General features: G+C 38.3%; 1 protein-coding gene and 1 non-coding gene across 2 annotated transcripts; one reads left to right on the top strand and one right to left on the bottom strand.

Moving 5' to 3' along the window:
* Positions 1 to 23,139: 23,139 nt before the first annotated feature.
* Positions 23,140 to 23,246, bottom strand: LOC145110395 (small nucleolar RNA R71). Its single transcript, XR_013709774.1, has one exon. It is a non-coding gene; the product is annotated as a small nucleolar RNA R71 (small nucleolar RNA).
* A 1,069-nt stretch (positions 23,247 to 24,315) lies between these two features.
* Positions 24,316 to 25,005, top strand: LOC145104996 (uncharacterized). The gene has a single exon (XM_079042144.1). The coding sequence runs from the start codon at positions 24,316 to 24,318 to the stop codon at positions 25,003 to 25,005; it is 690 nt and encodes a 229-aa protein (XP_078898270.1).
* The last annotated feature ends 203 nt before the right edge of the window (positions 25,006 to 25,208 follow it).

The following is a 25,208-nucleotide window of genomic DNA, read 5'->3' as shown; positions in this document are numbered from 1 at the left end:
TTTCAACAATGATGGGATGACAGTGGTTTGTGATGGTTGGAGCCGACTCTTTAAGATTCAAGAGCCCGTTTATCAAGAATTGTGTTGGGAGTTCTTTGCTACAATCTCCTTCCGAGGTGGTAGTGACTATTACAATCCAAACACTATTACTTTCTGTCTTGGAGGGGAGCTGCGTCAATGCAGCATTGCAGAGCTCGCATGGAGGATGGGGATATATGATCAGAATGTGATTATGTCCGAAAATTTCGAAACATTCCTAGAACATTGTCACAAAGAATTGCCAGAGGGAGTGGTTGCATCGACTTGGTGGAACACAATCGCCAACCGGGTCTACATTCCGTCATCTGCTCAAGAGGGGAGTATCCGTTCCCCAATTCAACGCTTGATACATCGTCTGATCGCAAGTACTATTAACATGCGAAAGGATGACGATAAGGTCCCTACACTTGACATTTTCTACATGTGGAGCATTATCACTCCCGATGTTTTCTGCAATCTGCCATATTGCTTGGAAAAATATTTAGCAGAAGGGGCGGTAAAGGAGCAGATTACTTCAAAGATTAACGGGGGAATGTTTGTTACAAAGCTTGCAAGAACATATGGTATTTTTGACCAAGGGTAAGCTCGGATGTTGACCATGATTCCTACTCCTCCTTTCAGTACCAGTTTGTTTAGGAGGGCAAGAATCGTGGAGGATTTTGGTAGAGGACATTTTGGCATCCCTCATGCGGATGAGGTGTTAGTACCGGAGGTGCCGGGAAGAAGGGTAAGGCAAAGGAGGGAGCAAGCTCGGGAAGACCCACCGGTCATTCCAGTGGATGAAGAGTTACCCATGGATTGGTACAATATTGAGGCAAAAAGGTACCAAGACGACCTTGGGAGAAGCATGAACTATAACAACGAGTCATTTGTTTATTTATTTGAACAAATGAATATCGCACCAAGGCCCGGACCCGAATTCCCCTATGTGCCAAGTTGGGAGGAAAGAGTGCAAGCGAGAAGGAACCAAGCAAGTGGGAATGGAGCAGGAGGAAATGAGGAGGAAGATGAAGATTGATATTTTTATGGTTTTATTTGGTTGTTTGAAGACAATTTTTATTTGTTTTGTGTGTTTTGAATTTTTATTTGCTTTTAGGACGATAAAGTAGGAATTTGTTTTTATCACTTGTGGTTGCTCTTATCTTTTTAGATTGAGGCTAGGATGCATGCAAGAGTCTCAAATTTCAAGGCTAGAGTAAGGGTCGGGTCTAGAAGAGAATGTGCAATTTTTGAGTTTAAGGTCGAGTCTGTTATCAAAAAGGGTTTAAGAGTGTTGCTTATTAAATAAAAATGAAGGAAAGACACTAAATTATCATACCCAAACACATCAGGAATGGACTCAGAAGCAGAAGATTTATTTATCACTCATCGATGTACTCGCCGAGTGCATATCACGGGCTCGACGAGTCCGCTTATGAAACCACATTTGTCTGCTAAAAGCACTTCTGCTCGTCGAGCAGCCGTATTAACTCGGCGAGTCAGTCAATTTTCCACTATCAAACTTTGGATTCTGACCACATATGATACGACATAATTCCCGAAGATTTTTCGAGACTATTTTCCTGCATATTTGGAGCTGTACCACACGAGACTTGACACCCAAGACATGGATGAGATGTTCCCATGTTTAAAGTCAATTGAAGATGAAGCTTTCAAAGAAGAAAATCAACCTCGCCACTACTATCCCATGGGAGTTTGTTCCAATTCTCTCTTTACTTTTATGTTCTTTATCATGCATAACATGCAATGAGGACATTGCATAAATTAAGTGTGGGGTAGGGGGTTGGTTACATTTAGTTAAAATTTAGAATCCTTGGTTTAATTTTAAATTTTTTTTGCATAAAATTTCTAGGGTCAATTTAGAAAACTTTGGTAAAAGCAATTAAGGTTCATGATAGTATTGCGTTTGATGATTCTTTGAAGACCCAAATGTTTAGTTGAGCCTATACACGTTCTAGTGCATTTGTGGCCCCCTTTATTCTAGTGAAATCATGGGACAAACACACAACCTCGCTTAGTTTGATGGATGCAATATGTTTAGCATCGTGTACCAGAAATGTATCCAGGAAATTTTTTATCTTTAATCAATAAAGGTTGAAGTTCAGCGCCCCTACTTAAGCATGTAGGTATTTAGTGGAAAAAGGTGAGTTACATGTTAAAAAAAAAAGAGAATTACAAGAAAAGTTTGAAGAATTTTGGAGCAATTAAAGTGAAGATCAAAAGATCAAAATTCCGAAGGATCAAAAGTTAAAGATACCAAGAACCAAAAATTGGTGAATTCAAAGAAATAAAGATCAAGTTATCAAAGAGTGAAGAATTTCAAAAATAGCTCCATAAGTGGTATCGAAAAAGTTGTAATTGTCTAGATTATGTATGCTTGGGTTGCTCAACCAAAAATACCTTGAGGCTAGGAGGTTTTCTGCGGATGGATTCGGAGGGATGCATAAAATGAGCATTGTTCAAAAGAAGTGGGCGAGTGTTTATGAGGATTGTAAGTATTTAGGATTAAGGGGGGTCCTTAGGAAAAACTTTAGACACAAATACATGCGTTGCGGTCTTGACATAATGGCTGAGTTTGATTGGGATTGTCTTATGTAATATTAGTGTGCTAAAATTCAGTTTTGCTTGGGGGCAAGCAAAAGTCAAGTGTGGGGTATTTTGATATGTGCATATTTAGCTATATATTTAGTATAGATTCTTATTATTTATTAGCTAATTATTTACATATTATGGACAAAAGGTACTTAATAGTGTTCAAATTTTATTTTCAGTTCAAAAGAGAAGCTCGGAGGTAAAAGGAAGTAGGAGATATGATCGAAAGCTCGGGAACTAAAGAAAGAAGAGAAATGCTAAATCCTGAAGCTACTCGGCGAGTAAGGACGTCTACTCGACGAGTACATACGAAGGTTCGCGAAGCAATACGTAAAGTCCTTGCCGTATACAGATTCTTCAAGCGGACTCGACGAGTCGGTTGTCTACTCGACGAGTAGCCCCTGTTTTGAGTTATCTATAAATAGAAGCAACAAATCCGAATGGACTCTCTCTCTGGCTTTTGGGAAGCTTACTTGGCGACTAAGGAGACTGCTGGAGATCTAAAGAACGTGAGAAGACCCCTAATCTTCAATTCTAAGAAGAATAAGGCAACTTAGGTTTAATTTTCCACTTTACCTTTGAATAAAACTATGTCTAGCTTGTTTGAATTCGTTTTTAGGTTTTTATCAACTGAAATTATGAACTAATTTCGTTAGTTTCTGTTTAGGGTAGACAAGTTTGCTCCTATGGATTAATTTACTATTTTGATTAATTGTTATGTGGTGAATTTTGTTAAATTAAGCTTGTTAAAGACCCTTATGCATTAACCATAACTATTTTCTGTTAATTGCTAAGTAATTAAGTTGCATGAACATCTCTTAATTGCTTATCTCATATGATTTATGTGAACACATTGCTATATGCCTAGGAATAGTGAATATGAAACTAGGATTAACTAGAGAATGGGTAAATTAATGTGTGAGCTTGTGTGATACACCATCAACAAGAGGTTAAGTGAATCACCAATTTAATTAGCTAATTACAAGTCTTATTTAACCCGAATAATTAAACTAGGGAATTTATTAGTTTAATCACTTGATCACTGCTTAAATTAATTTATTTTCTAAGGATTGGTAATAACGAATGTGAATCTAATCACCTTAGTCGGTAGCCAATAACAATTAATCCATTACATCACCATAAAAATTAACCATAGGAGTAAATGAGTTGAACCTAAACAAAAACCCTTTTTGATCATTGAATTTAGTTGGTTTTTACGTGTTTTCAGTTGTTAGTTAATTAGTTAAGTTTAAGTTAATTTTCTAGTCTTGCAAAACTAGAGAAAACCCCTCTATTTTACTAATTGTTTTAGTTAATTCTAGTAGTTAGATTAATTTTCGTTCCCTGACTTCGATACCCTACTTGCTAATTCATATTACCAATTGATAGGTCCACTGCCTTTTGTGTGAAATTCATAAATTAAAAAGTAGGATAAAACTAGTTAGTTCCACACACATCAAGTTTTTGGCGCCGTTGCCGGGGACGGTTCAAAAATTAATTTTAACTTCTAGTATTACCGACCCTTTTGTGTGAGATTAATCTTGCACAAAGTTACTGCTTTAGTAGTCTAGGTATTAGGTTTAGTTTTAATTTTATTTGATTTGTTATAATTTTTGTTTGATTTTTTTCAGTTTTAGCCTTGAACTCACCGAGTGCAATCGAAGCTACTCGACGAGTCCATCGCTGAAACTCAGTTTCGTTTTTATTTTATTTTTGTTCTTTTTACGCGTGTTTTCGGTTTTGTTTACAGTTCGTTTATGACCAGGGGAGGAGGTACATCTTTGATTCCACCACTTGAACACCCGGAAGCAACCTTGAAGAAAAACAAAGGCAAAATCATAGGAGGAAACGCAACATCAAAGAATTCGCCATTGAAGAATCTAAAATCTGTTTTTAGTAAGAAAAAGGACAAGAAAGTGGGAGAATCCAACAATTTTTCTGAGGCGAACGAAGACCCAAACAAGGACGATATCGTGTACGAATCTGAAAAAGAAGAAAGCGAATCCGAAGAAGGAAGCGACATCGAGGGCGAACTAGCTGACCCCAAACAAGGACCATAAGTATTTTCTGTTAATTGCTAAGTAATTAAGTTGCATGAACATCTCTTAATTGCTTATCTCATATGATTTATGTGAACACATTGCTATATGCCTAGGAATAGTGAATATGAAACTAGGATTAACTAGAGAATTGGTAAATTAATGTGTGAGCTTGTGTGATACACCATCAACAAGAGGTTAATTGAATCACCAATTTAATTAGCTAATTACAAGTCTTATTTAACCCGAATAATTAAACTAGGGAATTTATTAGTTTAATCACTTGATCACTGCTTAAATTAATTTATTTTCTAAGGATTGGTAATAACGAATGTGAATCTAATCACCTTAGTCAGTAGCCAATAACAATTAATCCATTACATCACCATAAAAATTAACCATAGGAGTAAATGAGTTGAACCTAAATAGAAACCCTTTTTGATCATTGAATTTAGTTGGTTTTTACGTGTTTTCAGTTGTTAGTTAATGTAACGCCCGTGTTTCTAGGCTAGGCATTAATATTGACATAATTGTCTAGGTTAACCTTTGTAACTCATTTAGAAGAAATGAAAATGAATTATGTGAATATTATGTGTTTTATGTGTTTTATGCTTAATTATTAGGGTTTAAATAATTAAGAATAAAAATGAGCGTCAAAAATTAAATTTTAGATAAAGCCGATATCTATTAAAAAACTTGTAGTGGGCGTGACAAGGATTACAGATATATAAATAATGCCGAAATCCGAGTTATAACGAAGAAGTTATGACCTGTCGAAGTTTCGCGACAAACCGGCACGGTGCCGAATGTCGTAAAAAGTGAGTTTTTGATAAACTACTTTTTAGCCTTAGTAATCTAAACGAAACTCGTAGTATTCGTTAAACCGAGAAGTTCGATAAAAAGAACGCCCAAATCTGACTTCGTATGAGGAAGTTATGTTTTTTCGAAGTTTCAGCTTAGCAGTAGACAGCTAAAAACTCGAATTTTAGATCGAGTGATTTTTAGCCAACACGACCTAAACGAGAATCGAAGGTCTCGTCATTAGTAGCACATCGGTAAAAAGTCTGATGAAAACGGACGTCGGATGAAGAAGTTATGAATTTTTAACGGATTTCCTGTCCCGGTCTGTTAAAAATAATAATATAAAAATTAAATTCAAAATTAGCAGACGAAGTCTAAACGAAAGTTGTAGAGCATAATTTTACCTACGCGTGCATATAAAGAACGTTAAAAACGGAGCTCGTATGCGAAAGTTATAGATTTTAGAAGTTTTGGCCCGAAAACCGAGAAAAATCCCCAAAACCGAGGAATTTCGCACACGTGGACTTCGGCCACGTGTCCTCGCTTCGCATCCGACGCGTATCCGGAACCTGCTGAGTCACCGAAGCCACCTGGCGAGTCGTGTCATGTTCTTCGCGAGTCCGAGGTTCGGTCCAATAGGAGGCTGCCCCGTGTCCGATCTCGGTGTGTCATCAGCAACGTGTCCGAACCGAGGTGCTGTCCGAAGCGGTACAATCAGAAGCCTCCAGCGAGGCCCTCGCACGCGCAACCCATGTGCGAGCACCTGCGCACCTTCGCCTGCGGACCCCACTCTTCTAAGCCGACCTTCGGACATTATAAATAAAAGGGTATGCGAACCCTCCCGGTTACTTTTGAGATTTTGCCATATTTAGCCCCTTTTTCCATATTTTCTTCATCTTAACATTCCCCGAATCCCCGGTATCGATTCTAACACCCGGAATACGCCACGAAGTGCCCGACAAGCCCGGAAAATTTATCTTTTCGGTTTCGAAGCCCGACCCTTTGCAGAGTCCGGTTTCTCAATAAAACTCCCGGTTTTATTAGAAACGATCGTTTTAGGAAACAAATTGCTGCCCGATTTTCATTAAATCAGGTGAGTGTGTAGTTACTTTCACCTTACACATAGATATGAAGTATTTTATATAAAATACGTGCTGTGTGAATATTTATTGTTTGTTTATTTGAGTTGGATGTTGAAGGTGTGATTTATACATGTTTTTAAATAATTTAAACTGTATATGTATTTTTATCTACAAAAATGTTGGGTAAAACATGGGTAGATGAAATAATGGGTGTGTGATGAAAGGTGAGTTGGATAAAGGAGATGATCAGTAATATTGATCATAAGTTGAGGGTGAGTGGTGAAAGGAGATCATAAGTTGAGGGTGAGTGGTGAAATATGAGATAAGCCCTTACCCAAACGGTGACCCCCGTCATTCAGCAGAGTAGGGATGACAACCATGGACTATTCTAGACGGTCTGTGGAACACTAGCAGGCCCGCAACCTGTAGGTGTAATGAACTATATGTTCATTTGGAGTACTCTAAAAACCCATTGACATGTATGACAGGGGTGAATACTGTCAATAATACTGTCAATAAATAAGAGCAATGAATTTAGCCCCTGTTGTATAAACCCTGGTGATGGTGTGACCTTGTGCCTATTCCTTAGGATGAATCCTTAGGAAGGAGTGATAGTTGAATCTTACGGTAAACCTTAAGAAATAAATAAGATAATGGGGTTGGGGTAATTCGGTTGATTGATTAATGTTTAAGCATATTAAATTATGTACTGTGGGTTGAAAACCCTATATGCTCACCAGGCTTCCAAGCCTGACCCACTCAGCTGTTTATATTACAGGTAGAGGACTCCGAGCATATTCAGATGATGATGATGAGTGATTTTGGATTATAGGCCAGTAGTTATAAATAATTGTTGTAAGGCTTATAATGTCTTGTTTATGCTTTTGATCTGTATCGGAACATGACATCCCGAGGTTTTGATATAAAAGGAAATGATATATTTCTTAAAGAAAAAGGGTTTGACAAACTTTTATCATATTTTGTTTTGGGGACCAATTCCGCAACATCTTTATAAAGATTTCTCTGATTTGATTTTAAAAATCATAAATAAATCGGTCTTTTCTGGCCGAGAAATTAGGGGATGTCACAGTTGGTGTCAGAGCATTAGTTTAAGCGAACTAGGAAATTTGTAGGATTTCTAGACTTAAACTTAGAATGCTAAGCGATGATTGTGAGTTGAGTGTGTCTATTATATTTTAGGTAGTACACCTAAATTGACACGAGCACTAGTTTATTTTAGGAAGGATGCCTAAAATGCTTTTATGTGCTAAATGTTTTGTGTTATAGCTATAATGATGCTATTATTTGTTCGGATCTATGGTCTGTTGCCGACCGGATCTGGAAACCTTATGTGTGTAGGATTCTAAACATATGACTACGATATTAGAACTAACATATAAACGTTTCAGAGTAATAACGAAGATTTAACGTCTATCGAAATTAAAGATCTAAATTCACCTACGATTGGTGTATAGATCGATATGGCGAGTACACAAAGTGAATTCGGAAACGATAATCCGCAGCCTGAGCCAATAACGATGACTGGGGTGCAGGCAATGGTGCGTACGATGTTGGATCAACAGATGGAATAAACAAAACGTTTACTTCAACAAAGTAAGGATGAACTTACTGTGCCAGTACGTCAGGCATCTGTTCTTGAGGCAACTATCTGGGTTGCTAAGTCTATTGAAGAAATGATTAATGACAGGACCGCCAACAAGATTGAAGTTGGCAAGAAGAGGAAATTTGAGGGGTCTTCAAGGCCCAACAAGAGCAACATATCCTCAAAGTCTGGCAAAAGAAGAGGTAGAGGAAAATGGTGCGGAAAGTGCAAAAATAAACACTCTAGGAATTGTGACGGGAAGGTGAGGTGCTTTAGGTGTGGAGAAATAGGGCATTACGCCAATCACTGTACGATTCCCAAGAGGGTGTGTTATGTATGTAAGGAAGAAGGCCATATTTCTAAGGATTGTCCGAAGAAAAATGAAGTAACAAGGCCAAGTGCACCGCCAACGCCAAGGGAATTTCAGAATATCCTTAACGAAGCAATTAATAATGCTAGGAAGTAGAAGTAAAGACTTGATATCTGAAGATCAAGTTATGAAGTAATAATGTGAATAGTAACAAGTGGTTTAGCCTATTAGAGGCATAGTATAGGGTAAACTTGAACCTTTGTGTAATCGTTTCAAGGAAATAATATAAACCCTGGTTTTGTTATCTGATGAATGGAATGGTTGGTGTAATTCTTGAAGTTGTCCCAATCGTCTGGAATTTCCATCACCAACCAAGTTGAAGCAGAATTGATGATTGAAGATACGCATGGAAGAAGTCCTAGTAGAGTCTAGGAAAATTTTATGATTAATTGGACACATTCGTATGTGTTAAATTGTTTTGTGATTTTAGGACTTGGGGACTGCGAGACCGTACTTGGGATGAGTATTAGTAGGTGTGAATAGTAGTAGAGATCTATACTACTGGAAGCACAGGACTCACACTTGGATCAGGGAAAGTCACAAGGTTACCAAGGAGCTATTATTTGATTCCGTCTTGTTCTAGTTTGTCGTTACTATCGTTTTGGTAATGACTAAGAAGATGATTGTTATTCCGACCTTAGAGGTCATATCGAATCGAGTCCGACTAAGATGAGTTTATTATGTGGTTCAGAGAACCAAGTTCGATGTAGCATTTGACTTAACCAAGAAGATTGAAGTGAAAGATGATCAAAGCGATCAATAGAAGTATCACACTCATTGTTAAAGAAGTTGATACTTAGAAATGATACATGTTGAACTGTGATTGTATCACATTAGAACATGAAGGAAGGTATAGTTTGCTCCGAAATTTGTCCCTAGGAGATCTGAGTCTATGTAGTGTAGTATACAATGAGAGATCATTAGAACATGACACATCGGTCTGTTACAATAAACAAAGGAAAATACTTATTCTAAGAAGAAGGAGTCCTCAATAAGGATTTATTTTGTAACTCGAAGGTTACAATTGAAAGTCCTATGCAGATCTGAAGCTTTTTAGGATTAGCTGGATATTATCGCTGATTTATCCAAGGCTTTTCTTCGATCGCGACTCCATTGACAGCTTTGACCCACAAATGAGTTGTCTATACTTGGAATAAGAAGCATAGGAAGCTTTGAGAAGTTAAAGAAGCAGTTGTGTGAAGCACCGATTCTTTCGTTACCTGAAGGAGTTGATGACTTCATATTTTATAGTAATGCCTCTGGAGTTGGGTTAGGTTGTGTTCTGACCCAAAGGGATAAAGTGATAGTGTATGCACCGAGGCAATTGAAAGAGCACAAAAAGAACTACCCCACTCATGGTCTGGAGTTGGTAGCGGTAGTATTCGCCTTAAAGGTATAGAGAAGGAATTGAACATGAGGCAACGGCGCTGGCTAGAGTTACTCAAGGACTACGACTGTGAGATACTTTACCACCCTGGTAAAGCAAATGTTGTTGCTGATGCTCTTAGTCGGAAGGTAAATCTTGAAAAGATAAGGCCAAGAGCGTTGAGAATTGAAGTTGTCTCTACAATTGTGGAAAGTATAAAGAAAGCTCAAGAGGAAGCTTTAGAGAGAAATGACCGAAAGGAGGAACGTTTGGGAAAAATGTTGGTGTTTGATACAAACGGCCAAGGACTGAAGGTATTCAAAGATAGGATTTGGGTACCTAAGGCCGGAGGAGTTAGAGATCTTCTGATGGAAGAAGCTCACAAAACCATGTACTCGATTCATCCCGGCAGTACGAAAATGTATAGGGATCTAAAACCCTATTACTGGTGGCCGACGATGAAGCTCGATGTTGCAAAGTATGTGGCCGAGTGTGTAACTTGTGCTAGGGTTAAGGCACAACATCAGAAACCATATGGGAGTTTAGAACCTTTGCATATACCCATGGGCAAATGGGAAGACATCACTATGGATTTTGTGACTAAACTGCCCAGAACAAGGAACGGTCACGACATGATTTAGGTGGTCGTTGATCGCTTCACTAAGAATGCGCATTTCATAGCAGCCAACGAGAAATGGTCTATGGATAAACTTGCGAATTCTTACGTGAAGGAAATTGTGAGGCTTCACGGTGTTCCATTAACGATTGTATTCGATCGTGACAGCCGTTTTACCTCAAGGTTTTGGAGGAGTCTACAAGAGGAATTGGGTACCAAGTTGTGTTTGAGTACAGCTTACCATCCACAAACCGATGGTCAAAGCGAACGAACGATTCAAACATTGGAGGATATGCTGAGAGCATGTACCCTAGAATTCCAAGGTAACTGGGATGAACACTTACCTCTAGTAGAATTCTCCTATAATAATAGTTTCCACTCAAGCATTAAGATGGCACCATATCATGCTTTGTATGGAGAAAAGTGTCGAACGCCATCATGTTGGCTGGAAGCTGGGGAAAAGCAGTTTATGGGACCTGAGATAGTCCATCAAACTGCTGAAAAGTTGAAAGTGATTAGGGAAAGGATGTTAGCCACTCAAAAGAGATATGCTGAGAAGAAAAGACAACCGATATCATTCGAAGTTGGAGATTTGGTTTTACTTAAAGTCTCGTCGTGGAAGGGACTTATAAGGTTTGGTAGAAGGGGAAAGTTGGGTCCAAGGTTTATTGGACCATTTAAAGTTCTTCGGAGGATCGGGAATCAAGCTTACAAGCTAGAATTACTGGAAGAACTGGAGGGTATTCATAACACATTACATGTGTGTTATTTGAGGAAGTTCACGGGAGATGTGCCCGACATAATTCCGATTTCTGAATTAAGGTTGGATGAAAGCAAGAGGTTAATTGGAGAACCTGAGGCAATCGTTGACCGTAAGACTAAGAAGTTGTAACGTAATATAGTCGATTTAGTTCTTGTGCGTTGGAAACATATAAATGGGCCAAATCCCACCTGGGAAACGGAGAGTGACATGGTGAGTCGCTACCCGTAGTTGTTTGTCGTTGTGTGATTCCGGGGACGGAATCATCCTAAGGGGGAGAGAGTTGTAACGCCCGTGTTTCTAGGCTAGGCATTAATATTGACATAATGGTCTAGGTTAACCTTTGTAACTCATTTAGAAGAAATGAAAAGGAATTATGTGAATATTATGTGTTTTATGCTTAATTATTAGGGTTTAAATAATTAAGAATAAAAATGAGCGTCAAAAATTAAATTTTAGATAAAGCCGATATCTATTAAAAAACTTGTAGTGGGCGTGACAAGGATTACGGATATATAAATAATGCCGAAATCCGAGTTATAACGAAGAAGTTATGACCTGTCGAAGTTTCGCGACAAACCGGCACGGTGCCGAATGTCGTAAAAAGTGAGTTTTTGATAAACTACTTTTTAGCCTTAGTAATCTAAACGAAACACGTAGTATTCTTTAAACCGAGAAGTTCGATAAAAAAGAACGCCCAAATCTGACTTCGTATGAGGAAGTTATGATTTTTCGAAGTTTCAGCTTAGCAGTAGACAGCTAAAAATTTGAATTTTAGATCGAGTGATTTTTAGCCAACACGACCTAAATGAGAATCGAATGTCTCGTCATTAGTAGCACATCGGTAAAAAGTCTGACGAAAACGGACGTCGGATGAAGAAGTTATGAATTTTTAACGGATTTCCTGTCCCGGTCTGTTAAAAATAATAATATAAAAATTAAATTCAAAATTAGTAGACGAAGTCTAAATGAAAGTTGTAGAGCGTAATTTGACCTACGCGTGCATATAAAGAATGTCAAAAACGGAGCTCGTATGCGAAAGTTATGGATTTTAGAAGTTTTGGCGCGAAAACCGAGAAAAATCCCCAAAACTGAGGAATTTCGCACACGTGGACTTCGGCCACGTGTCCTCGCTTCGCATCCGACGCGTGTCCGGAACCTGCTGAGTCACCGAAGCCACCTGGCGAGTCGTGTCATGTTCTTCGTGAGTCCGAGGTTCGGTCCAATAGGAGGCTGCCCCGTGTCCGATCTCGGTGTGTCATCAGCAACGTGTCCGAACCGAGGTGCTGTCCGAAGCGGTCCAATCAGAAGCCTCCAGCGAGGCCCTCGCACGCGCAGCCCATGTGCGAGCACCTGCGCTCCTTCGCCTGCGGACCCCACTCTTCTAAGCCGACCTTCGGACACTATAAATAAAAGGGTATGCGAACCCTCCCGGTTACTTTTGAGATTTTGCCATATTTAGCCCATTTTTCCATATTTTCTTCATCTTAACATTCCCCGAAGCCCCGGTATCGATTCTAACACCCGGAATATGCCACGAAGTGCCCGACAAGCCCGGAAAATTTATCTTTTCGGTTTCGAAGCCCGACCCTTTGCAGAGTCCGGTTTCTCAATAAAACTCCCGGTTTTATTAGAAACGATCATTTTAGGAAACGAATTGTTGCCCGATTTTCATTAAATCAGGTGAGTGTGTAGTTACTTTCACCTTACACATAGATATGAAGTATTTTATATAAAATACGTGCTGTGTGAATATTTATTGTTTGTTTATTTGAGTTGGATGTTGAAGGTGTGATTTATACATGTTTTTAAATAATTTAAAATGTATATGTATTTTTATCTACAAAAATGTTGGGTAAAACATGGGTAGATGAAATAATGGGTGTGTGATGAAAGGTGAGTTGGATAAAGGAGATGATCAGTAATATTGATCATAAGTTGAGGGTGAGTGGTGAAAGGAGATCATAAGTTGAGGGTGAGTGGTGAAATATGAGATAAGCCCTTACCCAAACGGTGACCCCCGTCATTCAGCAGAGTAGGGATGATAACCATGGACTATTCTAGACGGTCTGTGGAATACTAGCAAGCCCGCAACCTGTAGGTGTAATGAACTATATGTTCATTTGGAGTACTCTAAAAACCCATTGACATGTATGACATGGGTGAATACTGTCAATAATACTGTCAATAAATAAGAGCTATGAATTTAGCCCCTGTTGTATAAACCCTGGTGATGGTGTGACCTTGTGCCTATTCCTTAGGATGAATCCTTAGGAAGGAGTGATAGTTGAATCTTAGGGTAAACCCTTAAGAAATAAATAAGATAATGGGGTTGGGGTAATTCGGTTGATTGATTAATGTTTAAGCATATTAAATTAAGTACTGTGGGTTGAAAACCCTATATGCTCACCAAGCTTCCAAGCCTGACCCACTCAGCTGTTTATATTACAGGTAGAGGACTCTGAGCATAGTTGGATGATGATGATGAGTGATTTTGGATTATAGGCTAGTAGTTATAAATAACTGTTGTAAGGCTTATAATGTCTTGTTTATGCTTTTGATTTGTATCGGAACATGACATCCCGAGGTTTTGATATAAAAGGAAATGATATATTTCTTAAAGAGAGGTTTTTTACAAAATTTTATCATATTTTGTTTTGGGGACCAATTCCGCAACATCTTTTATAAAGATTTCTCTGATTTGATTTTAAAAAGCATAAAATAAACCGGTCTTTTCTGGCCGAGAAATTAGGGGATGTCACAGTTAATTAGTTAAGTTTAAGTCAAGTTTCTAATCTTGCAAAACTAGAGAAAACCCCTCTATTTTACTAATTGTTTTAGTTAATTCTAGTAGTTAGATTAATTTCCGTTCCCTGAGTTCGATACCCTACTTGCTAATTCATATTACCAATTGATAGGTCCACTGCCTTTTGTGTGAAATTCATAAATTAATAAGTAGGATAAAACTAGTTAGTTTCACACACATCAATATATATATATATATATATATATATATATATATATATATATATATATATATATATATATATATATATATATATATATATATATATATATTCAACATTATAATTGCAAGTCGTACATTAGGAAACATGGTTTTAAACCTTAATGTATTAGTACAACTTGAGTTGGTTGAGTTGACTTGTTGACTTTGTTTGACCTAAATTTTTTGGTTGTTACATCATTCCCCCGTTAGAAGGAATTTCGTCCTGAAATTAGCATCTTCGACGGATCTTGCAACTAGGAGAAAGTTACGGGTATCTCTGTTTTATCTGGTTTCTTCGTTCCTAAGGGAATTTGGGTCCTTGCTTGGTGTTCCATCGGACCTTCACTATTTGTATTTGGCCTTACTCTTTTGATTTCCTTGCCCACTTGTTCCTCTTCGAGGTGTAGGTTCTTGTTTACCTTTATTTCTTCAAATGGGACTACAAGAGCTTCGGCGGTCCGACACGTATCAAGGTTGGTTACGTGGAACGTGGGATGTACGATGCTGAGTCCTTATGGTAACCGAAGTCTATGGGCTTCTGGACCTATCTTGGCGAGAATATCGAATGACCTATTGAAGGTTGTGTTCCTGGTGTCCTAGAGGTAGTGTTCCTAGACCTTAAGGATGGCACTATTGTTACCAAGGTTAAGGTTGCGTGTGGCGCAGCTGGCCTTATGAATCCTAGGCTGTCTTGGGGGTTTCTTCCTATGGAATTCTGAGCTAGTGGTATGCCAACTTTGCTCATTTTTCCTTGAGGTTGGTAGAATGGATTGTCGGTTCGGAATGCAGGATATTGGTCCTTGATGATGGGTTGGTTTGACTTCTGGGTGTCAATGGTCCTATGGACAATCCACCCTTCCTCTTTACGAGTCAGATGGGTGCTCTCTAAGGTTAGAGGCTTGGTCTGATACTTTCCTCACTTATTAGGTCGTTCCATTGACTGGACAATGTCTGTTTTTGTGTTGGTGCTAAGTGGTGTTGGGGGGTTTGGCTATGGGAACGGCTCCAAGAATCGAGTCGATTCCACACTCAACTTGGCACATGGTTGATATTTCCGAAAGACCTTCTAGGAAATACTTCGGAAAGGTTATAAATCTATGGGATACCCTTGATGTCTTTTGTTTCTTGTTTTCTATTTCTATTATGGGATAGGAGAGAGCGTGGTACCTCTTACATGGTTACTTATGTGTCTAGATTCCAGGGATGATTCGGGGTTTTGTCGTTATAGGTGGAAAGGGTTTTGTTAATCGGTCGATTAAGGCGAAGGGTCTCTTCGTGGCACAAAAAATTGGTATGATGGGGATCAAGCCAGTCCATGTCAAATGAATGACGTTGGACTTCCTATTATAACAGATGTTAAGTCGATTTGGAAGGGATGATTGTTTAGAATGATAGTGTGTTCTATGTACATGTTTTTAACGCTACCAGTTTCATCCTTGTTACTACTACTACGGATATTTTGAACCGGATTTAGGGTGTTCTAGTAGTATGAGTACTTTGATATATCATGGTGAAATTTCGTAGTATGTTTCCTACTAGGACTCCCTATAATAGTTTGGTGTAACCTAGTCGTATATAATTAGGATTGGAAAGACATTCGAATGAGTGGCCCTGCCCTAAATCCACAACCATACAAGGAACAGGAATTAAGGCGGAATAATGCACTCTAAGTCTGTATAATCTTAATTATATTTGACCCTGCGTTTACATTAAGCCATCCTAGCTCACCTGTAAGGATCTTTAGTTTTTCTATGAATGATATGATTTGTTCGGATGAGGGAACAATTTATGATTATGTTTTTAATTGGCAAAAACTTTTGTGAAAATTCGATGCTTAATTTTTGGTTGTTTGGAAACGTACCGAAATTCCCAGTAGGGCTCCTTGTTGCTTCATCATGTCCTGTTGTTAAGCTCCTCCCGCTCCTCCGTCATTCCTCTCTGTTGGACAATTTCTCTTGAAATGTCCTGTTTCACCGCAAGTGTGGCATACTGGACTTATTCCAGCATCGGGGGTTGGAGTGATGTATTGGGATGGGGTCTTATAGTGGCGGGCGGTGTGCCCCTTCTTGTTGCACCTATTGCAATGTAACTTCCGGCATGCTCCATTATGGTGGAAACCACACTTGTTGCATTTTGGGAGGCTTCCAGCATATGGTTTTCCCGGTGTTGAGGTAGCAGGGTCAGTGGGGGTATGGACTGCTACAGCTTATTACCTTATGGTAGGCCTTTGAGTCGAACTTCCCCCTTTCTCGTTCCCGAACTTTCGTTTCATGTTCTTATGTTTGGGGTTTGGGGTGTCTTGGTAAGTTGTCACTCGTTGGTTTCCTTGGTTATTACTACGGTTAGAATTGTCGACACTGTTTCCACTTTCGTTTGTGTTGTTATCGTTGAGTTGCGTCATGACAACTGTCACAGCAGCTGTTACAGCAGCTTGGAATGTAGCGGAGTCTATCTGCAGAATTGGTGTTTCGCCGGTGTGGTGGTTATTTCCATGGGAAGACATGATTCTGTTGCATGATGAGAAGCAAGTTCGTAAGTAACTATGGTCATTTCTAGTTGTATTCTATCTATTTATATTTACATATAAATTTCACATTTTGTTGTACGATTCTCAATGTTTCGACCTACATCCCTGTGATGTATTTATGGTAGAGAATAGAAATAGGTATTGTCCAAATGTTAAGTTACCCTAATTAATTATAGATATCAAATCCTTAAGTTGGCTTGGGTTTTATAGGTTTTGGGATGGCGTATCTTGCTTGATTTTTTATTACTAGTTGCGATGAGAGAGGCGATAAGCCTAACACATAGTGTGAGTAGTGTAATCACTAACTCACTAGGTTGTATATTAATTTATTAATTATTAGAGTGACGCATAAGGTGCTCTGCCACCTCGCACACCTCATGAGTGGTTTTCTCTGCATCTCCATCCTTGTTATGATTGTCCTAGTTTCAGCTGTAACGTTTCGTTGTCTCCGGGCATCCGTATGGTGTTCTTGTTCCTCGTATATATGTTGAATCTTCGCTCCATCATGCTTTGAGTCTTGTCACTAATCTCCATTACTTCATAATGGAGAGCCTGACTCTGGATGTTCGAGCGAGCCTCTTATGTCTGCTCTTAATAGGGTAAGGCTCCTTAATGATCTCTCCAGCTCCTTACTCTTCGTCTGATCCCTTTTCGAAATCTTCATCACGAACTCCTTCTTCTTCTTCTTCGACTCCTCTGCTAACTGTGGTAGTGGAGTGGCTACATCTACCTATGTTGTTTGTGCGAGAATGGGAATGCCTAAAGAGTCTATGAGATTAATAAAGGTATCTTTATTGAAATTTTTATGATGATCCTTACCGGGTCCTACTATAATCACATAGTGTATACAGATTATAAAACCTTAACGCATACACTCAGTAATTATAGACCTACCAGTAAGGTTCTTTTAGTTTTCAAATAAGTTAATTATGGTGCCTAAAATACTCATATAGTATTTTAATTATATGTTCGATTCTAATGTTCCTTTACATGTGGAGTTGGTAAGTTTTATACTTGTTGCAACCCCACTACCAATACCAAACACATGTTGGTCGTATCTCAAATAAATATAGTTGATCAGACTATATTTATCCCAGATATGATTACATAACTGTCTAGGTTTGACTGTAGTGTCCAACCTCTAAATACTTTTGTTTTGTTCTTATTATGACACTGTTCTAGTATGTATACTTTTATAAAATACTTATATTTTTAAAATATACTTTTAGTCAGAGTGTTTTAGTCCCATTGTATTTATAGTTGTATATATTGTATGGTTTGATATACTAGTTCACTATAAACAATGCTCTGATACCAATCTATCACACCCCCAAACTAGAACGGCGGAAACTTCTGGGGGCGGATGGAGTCACTTCATGTACAGTATCATAACAATTGAATAGTAATGAAACATAGAAACCTAAACATTCATACATTGATAACACAAGTTTACATTGTTTACAACACTTTGTTTGTTCAAAAGTTAAATATAAAAAACTGAAAAGTAGAAAGACTTGAGACAACGACGCCGACCCTCAAGAAGGGTTGAGTACCTGCTTACTGTTTTCCTGAGAATACAAGTGATTTTAAAAAGTGTCAACAATTAAGTTGGTGAGTTCATAAGTATTTTTGCTTAAAAAGGGTTTGTAACTGTTTCGCGAAAGATGGTTTCATATGTTTCCAGAAAATCCGATATTTTCTTTAATATGAACTGAAATTGAAAGCAATTCCCTTGTATCTTTTACTTGTAAAGTAATAATGTATATTTCCAGAAAATGCAGTATTTTCTTAAAGGTGAACTGTGGTCTTAAGCCATAAGACCACGATGGAAGTGAATATCGTACAGAAAAAAAGTATATAGTTTCATTTCTTTCAATAAAACTAATGAAGTGTAAGCTTCCCTTAAACCAAATAGTTTCGCTAATCCCTATGTGAGTTCTAATAACCATGCTAATATGACTGATATGCCTAAAACGACGTTCTTCAGCCGTCGGAGTCGATAAGACATTTGTCACCCTAGACTTGCCAGTCTAACTGTAGCGAACAACTGTGGTGTGGGGTTGTCAATCCCGTATAGATCTATACACAACGGTCTCGCTCTCCCTCCAGGAGACTCTGATTATAACGCATGACTTAAGGTGTACGCTAGGTAGGTACGGTGAAGGAAAGTCTCACAAGAGCATTAACTGATTTACGTGAACTATGACTCCCTTTTACTTGCAAAATAAGATAATTATGCCTTTAAATAATTATATGTACCTTTGAAAAGTATGATTTGTGACTTCCAAACTATACCAATTATAGTTTATCTTATTGGTTTGAAACTATTTATATAATCTTTTATATAAATATAAAGGTGTATTCCAGCATGAAAATATGAAATCAAAACATAGTGTTTTGGTGTTAAAACTCACTAGATTAGTAAATGACTTTAATGTACCATTTTTGCTAGTAAAGCTATCTTTTAATAAAAGTTCCCAAAAGCCATGTAGTTTTAGAAATCATAAATTTTCTTATGATTTTATAGCATAGATTATGTTTGTTTAGCTATATGTAAATCGCAAATATTCATACCAAAAACCAGTATAAATCATAACTTAAGTAAATAATATTTTATCTTTAGCATAAGATGAAAACATGTAATTATTTGTGGGATAAACAAAGTTTTACTTGTATTCCCCCCCCCCCCCTAAAACATGGAAAAAGAAGCGTGAAAATATGGGGGTATAAACTCACCTTGGTTTGGTTTGGTGGATAATTTGAAGGAAGAATGTGGTGATTTTCGAGGCTAGCTTCTTGGTAAGAACTTGAAGAATTCCTTGAGAGGGTGGTTATTCTAAGATAACTAACACACGAAAATGTGTGTGAATATGGTGCAATTAACAACATAAATGTGTAATAACACTAGAGGTGGTCGAAATTACTTACCAAAACTCCTAGGAAAATGTTTGAAGAATTAAGCCTCTTTAAAGTTTGAAGCTTGGACTCCTGAGAGCAATTGTGGATTTCACAGTGAGTGGAAACAAGATTTTTGATAAGTGAAGGAGTTTTTAGTGTTTAATAAAAGCAAAGAAATGAAAAGACCTTTACTTGGAGGTATGGGAGGTAAAACATTGATATTTGATGGATATTCGCGTGGGTTACTTTTATTGCATGGGAAAATGGTGGAACATCATTTCATAAAGTCAAACCTTCTTATCTTCTTTGTTTGGCCAACATCACTTTATGATTAAAATAATATAATATTTTTAAATTTTAGATATTATATTGTGTAATTATGTTTAAACCTTCAAACTGACATAAAATAGGAGTTTCGAGGGTCTAAATTATGAAAAATGTGGGTTTAATGTAATTCCCGACGTCAAAATCCCTCAAAATGAAGAAAATATCCAAAGTGGTCAATATCCGGAGTGGAGCTTCGGAATTGCGCAGGACCGGAGTCAACCAGGAGGATTCCGGAGTCAAAAGGGCGAATTCCGAAGCAAATCTTCAAGTTTCGGAGTCATGGTGTGGAGTCAGCAGCTTCCGGAGTGCGAGATTGTTCGGTGCGAAGTCTTCCGAAGGGAGTTGGTCCGGATGAGGAAGTTCCGAAGCAGAAGGTATCCGGAGTGAAATTGTCCGGTTCCTGAGAATGAGTTCTGGACTAGGAGGGTTCCGGACTGAGAAGGTTCCGTACTGAGAGGGTTCTGGACCCAGAGGGTTCCAGACCAAGAGGAGAGGCTACGGAAATGAATAGTGTATTCCGAAATGAGCTTCTTCTTTTCAGTTTTCTCCATCCCTTTTGAGCCATTTTCAACAAAGGAAGGGATAGGATGATGTTGGTGTTTATGACAAAGTTGAAAGAGATTTGAGAGAGATTGGGAGAGATTTGGGATAGAGAGAGATTTAGGAGATATATATATATATATGATATGTGCATATTTAGCTATATATTTGTTATATATATATATATATATATATATATATATATATATATGATATGTGCATATTTAGCTATATATTTAGTATAGATTCTCATTATTTATTAGCTAATTATTTACATATTATGGACAAAAGGTGCTTAATAGTGTTCAAATTGTATTTTCAGTTCAAAAGAGAAGCTCGGAGGTAAAAGGAAGCAGGAGATATGATCGAAAGCTCGGGAACTAAAGAAAGAAGAGAAATGCTAAATCCTGAAGCTACTCGGCGAGTAAGCACGTCTACTCGACGAGTACATACGAAGGTTCGCGAAGCAATATGTAAAGTCCTTGCCGTATACGGATTCTTCAAGGGGACTCGACGAGTCGGTTGTCTACTCGACGAGTATCCCCTGTTTTGAGTTATCTATAAATAGAAGCAACAAATCCGAATGGACTCTCTCTCTGGCTTTTGGGAAGCTTACTTGGCGACTAAGGAGACTGCTGGAGATCTAAAGAACGTGAGAAGACCCCTAATCTTCAATTCTAAGAAGAATAAGGCAACTTAGGTTTAATTTTCCACTTTACCTTTGAATAAAACTATGTCTAGCTTGTTTGAATTCGTTTTTAGGTTTTTATCAACTGAAATTATGAACTAATTTCGTTAGTTTCTGTTTAGGTTAGACAAGTTTGCTCCTATGGATTAATTTACTATTTTGATTAATTGTTATGTGGTGAATTTTGTTAAATTAAGCTTGTTAAAGACCCTTATGCATTAACCATAACTATTTTCTGTTAATTGCTAAGTAATTAAGTTGCATGAACATCTCTTAATTGCTTATCTCATATGATTTATGTGAACACATTGCTATATGCCTAGGAATAGTGAATATGAAACTAGGATTAACTAGAGAATGGGTAAATTAATGTGTGAGCTTGTGTGATACACCATCAACAAGAGGTTAAGTGAATCACCAATTTAATTAGCTAATTACAAGTCTTATTTAACCCGAATAATTAAACTAGGGAATTTATTAGTTTAATCACTTGATCACTGCTTAAATTAATTTATTTTCTAAGGATTTGTAATAACGAATGTGAATCTAATCACCTTAGTCGGTAGCCAATAACAATTAATCCATTACATCACCATAAAAATTAACCATAGGAGTAAATGAGTTGAACCTAAACAAAAACCCTTTTTGATCATTGAATTTAGTTGGTTTTTACGTGTTTTCAGTTGTTAGTTAATTAGTTAAGTTTAAGTTAATTTTCTAGTCTTGCAAAACTAGAGAAAACCCCTCTATTTTACTAATTGTTTTAGTTAATTCAAGTAGTTAGATTAATTTCCGTTCCCTGACTTCGATACCCTACTTGCTAATTCATATTACCAATTGATAGGTCCACTGCCTTTTGTGTGAAATTCATAAATTAAAAAGTAGGATAAAACTAGTTAGTTCCACACACATCAAGTTTTTGGCGCCGTTGCCGGGGACGGTTCAAAAATTAATTTTAACTTCTAGTATTACCGACCCTTTTGTGTGAGATTAATCTTGCACAAAGTTACTGCTTTAGTAGTCTAGGTATTAGGTTTAGTTTTAATTTTATTTGATTTGTTATAATTTTTGTTTGATTTTTTTCAGTTTTAGCCTTGAACTCACCGAGTGCAATCGAAGCTACTCGACGAGTCCATCGCTGAAACTCAGTTTCGTTTTTATTTTATTTTTGTTCTTTTTACGTGTGTTTTCGGTTTTGTTTACAGTTCGTTTATGACCAGGGGAGGAGGTACACCTTTGATTCCGCCACTTGAAGACCCGGAAGCAACCTTGAAGAAAAACAAAGGCAAAATCATAGGAGGAAACGCAACATCAAAGAATTCGCCATTGAAGAATCTAAAATCTGTTTTTAGTAAGAAAAAGGACAAGAAAGTGGGAGAATCCAATAATTTTTCTGAGGCGAACGAAGACCCAAACAAGGACGATATCGTGTACGAATCCAAAAAAGAAGAAAGCGAATACGAAGAAGGAAGCGACATCGAGGGCGAACTAGCTGACCCCATGGCTAACATTGATGAAGTTCCCATGTGTGAATGGAAGAAAAGGATGCGTGACGACACCGGCCCGGGACTCGTGCAACCCGCGATTCCCGCAACTGCCACCTTTGAACTTAAAGGCCACATACTTGCTCAACTTAAGGAGATTCCATTCTACGGGAAGGATCATGAAGACGCATACAAAAATCTTGACGAAGTCAATGACATAGCCGACTACTTCAATGTCCCTAATGTGGCTCGCGACACTGTCTTGCTTCGTATGCTACCTGTCACATTCAAGGGAGTTGCAAAGGATTGGCTGAAATCACTTCCCCCAGGATCCATCACTACATGGGCTAAAATGAAAGAAGAATTCATAGACCAGTTTTGCCCTCCTTAAAAAATAGCCAAGTTAAAGAAAGCCATAACTAACTTTGAACAACAAATTGGAGAGTCACTATATGAGGCGTGGGAAAGGTACAAAGGCTTACTAAGGAATTGCCCACATCACGATCTAAACAGCCAACAAGAAGTCTCCATTTTCTATGATGGAGCAAATGTGACAACTAGGCAACTCCTTGATTCGCAAGGACCGCTCACAAAGAAAGCACCCCCGGTGATAAAGGCCCTAATTGAAGAATTCTCTAAACAATCTAGAGAATATCATAACCCAAGAAATGACTTGACTCGAGGGGCGGTGAACTCTATTACTGATGACATGGCAGCAATGATGGCAAAATTGGAAAGCATGGATCGAAGAATGACAAAGATGGACCAATCCATCCATGCCATTAGAGTAGGTTGTGAAAACTGTAGAGGACCTCATCTAACTAAAGATTGTGATCTTGACAAGAACGGGAATCGGAAGGTGCAAGTGTGCTATTCAAGTGGTGATAGGTTTGATGACAATTGGCGAAAACCAAAGAAGGAATGGCTACCTTATGATGAGTACAAAAAGACAAGGGAGGAAAAGTATAGGCAAAAGGAGAGAGGCTTTTATCAAAAGGAGGAACCGGTTCATGAAAAGAAATCAGATTTGGAAGACATGCTTACAAGATTCATGGCCGCATCCGAGAAAAGACACAATGATACCGATGCTACACTCAAAGATCAACAAAATATGTTGAGAGAACACCAACTTATGATGAAAGATCAACACGCCTTGCTAAGGAATCATCAAGCATCTATTCTCAACATGGAAAAATAGCTGGGGCAGCTTGCTCAACAAGTGAATGAGAGAAGATCGGGTGGAATTCCTAGTAATACCGAAAGTAACCCGAAAGGTGCACACATAAATATCGTGACAACTAGGAGTGGGAAGATTATAACTCCTCTGACCCCTATTCAGCAAGAAGAACCTAAGCTGGTGCAAGAGGGTAAAGAAGAACGTGAAGAATCATAGAATCCCGATCCGACTCGCCGAGTCGACGTTACGGACTCGACGAGTCCCCCACCTGAACAGAAAAGCCAGCCTCCTGTTAAGCCATATCAGCCTCCACTTCCCTTTCCAGCTCGAGCTAGACAAGAAAAAAATGAAATTGACTACCAGAAGTTTCTGGAACACATAAAGGCTCTCCAGATTAATATGCCATTCATAGAAGCGGTTGAACAAATGCCGAAATATGCCGAATTCCTCAAGGAGCTTCTAACTAATAGAAAGAAGATGGAAGAGGTGAAGAAAGTGGTCCTAAATGAGAATTGTTCAGCTGCCATGTTGAATATACTACCTAAGAAGAAGGGTGATCCGGGAAGCTTAACATTGTCTTGCCAATTTGGAAACTTAGCTACCATTTATGCATTGGCCGATTCAGGGGCAAGTGTAAATCTCATGCCATACTCATTTTTCAAGAAATTAGATCTTCCGGAGCCAAGGCCAATTCGAATGGGGATTCACCTAGCAAATAAAACGGTCACATTTCCGAGAGGAATATGTGAAGATCTATTGGTGAAGGTTGATAAGTTCGTGTTTCCCGCGGACTTTATAGTTTTAGACATGGAAGCGGATCCTCAAGTCCCGATAATACTTGGAAGACCTTTTCTTAACACCGCAAGTGCTATAGTTGACATGCGAGATTCTAAACTTACCCTTCGGGTAGGAGACGAATCAGTCACTTTTGGAGTTGATCAAGCCATGAAACATCCAAGGAATAGCGATGACACTGCATTTTCGGTTGACATGTTGGAAGAGTTGATGAAGGAATGGAACGAAGATGAGCCGAACAAGTCCACCGTCACACATGAAGAAGAATTTGATGCGGAAAGAGACCTGTTGTAATTAGAAAGGCTGCTCGAGGAAGCTGAGTATGATGATCTAATCAGAAGTGCAGAACACCCGACTCGCCGAGTCGCTTCGACAGACTCGACGAGTCCATCCGAAGAAACCCGATCAGTCGCGAATTTTACGAAGGGCTCGACGAGTCCCTTCACTGGACTCGACGTGTTCAACATTCAGAACACGAAAACTGAACTTAAGTTTAC

This window comes from Lactuca virosa, chromosome 4 (assembly GCF_052849685.1).
Source record: "Lactuca virosa cultivar CGN04683 chromosome 4, Lactuca_virosa_CGN04683_v6, whole genome shotgun sequence".
Taxonomy (NCBI): Eukaryota; Viridiplantae; Streptophyta; class Magnoliopsida; order Asterales; family Asteraceae; genus Lactuca; species Lactuca virosa.
Note: the sequence above shows the minus strand (reverse complement) of the source record. Positions and strands in the feature narration are given on the sequence as shown.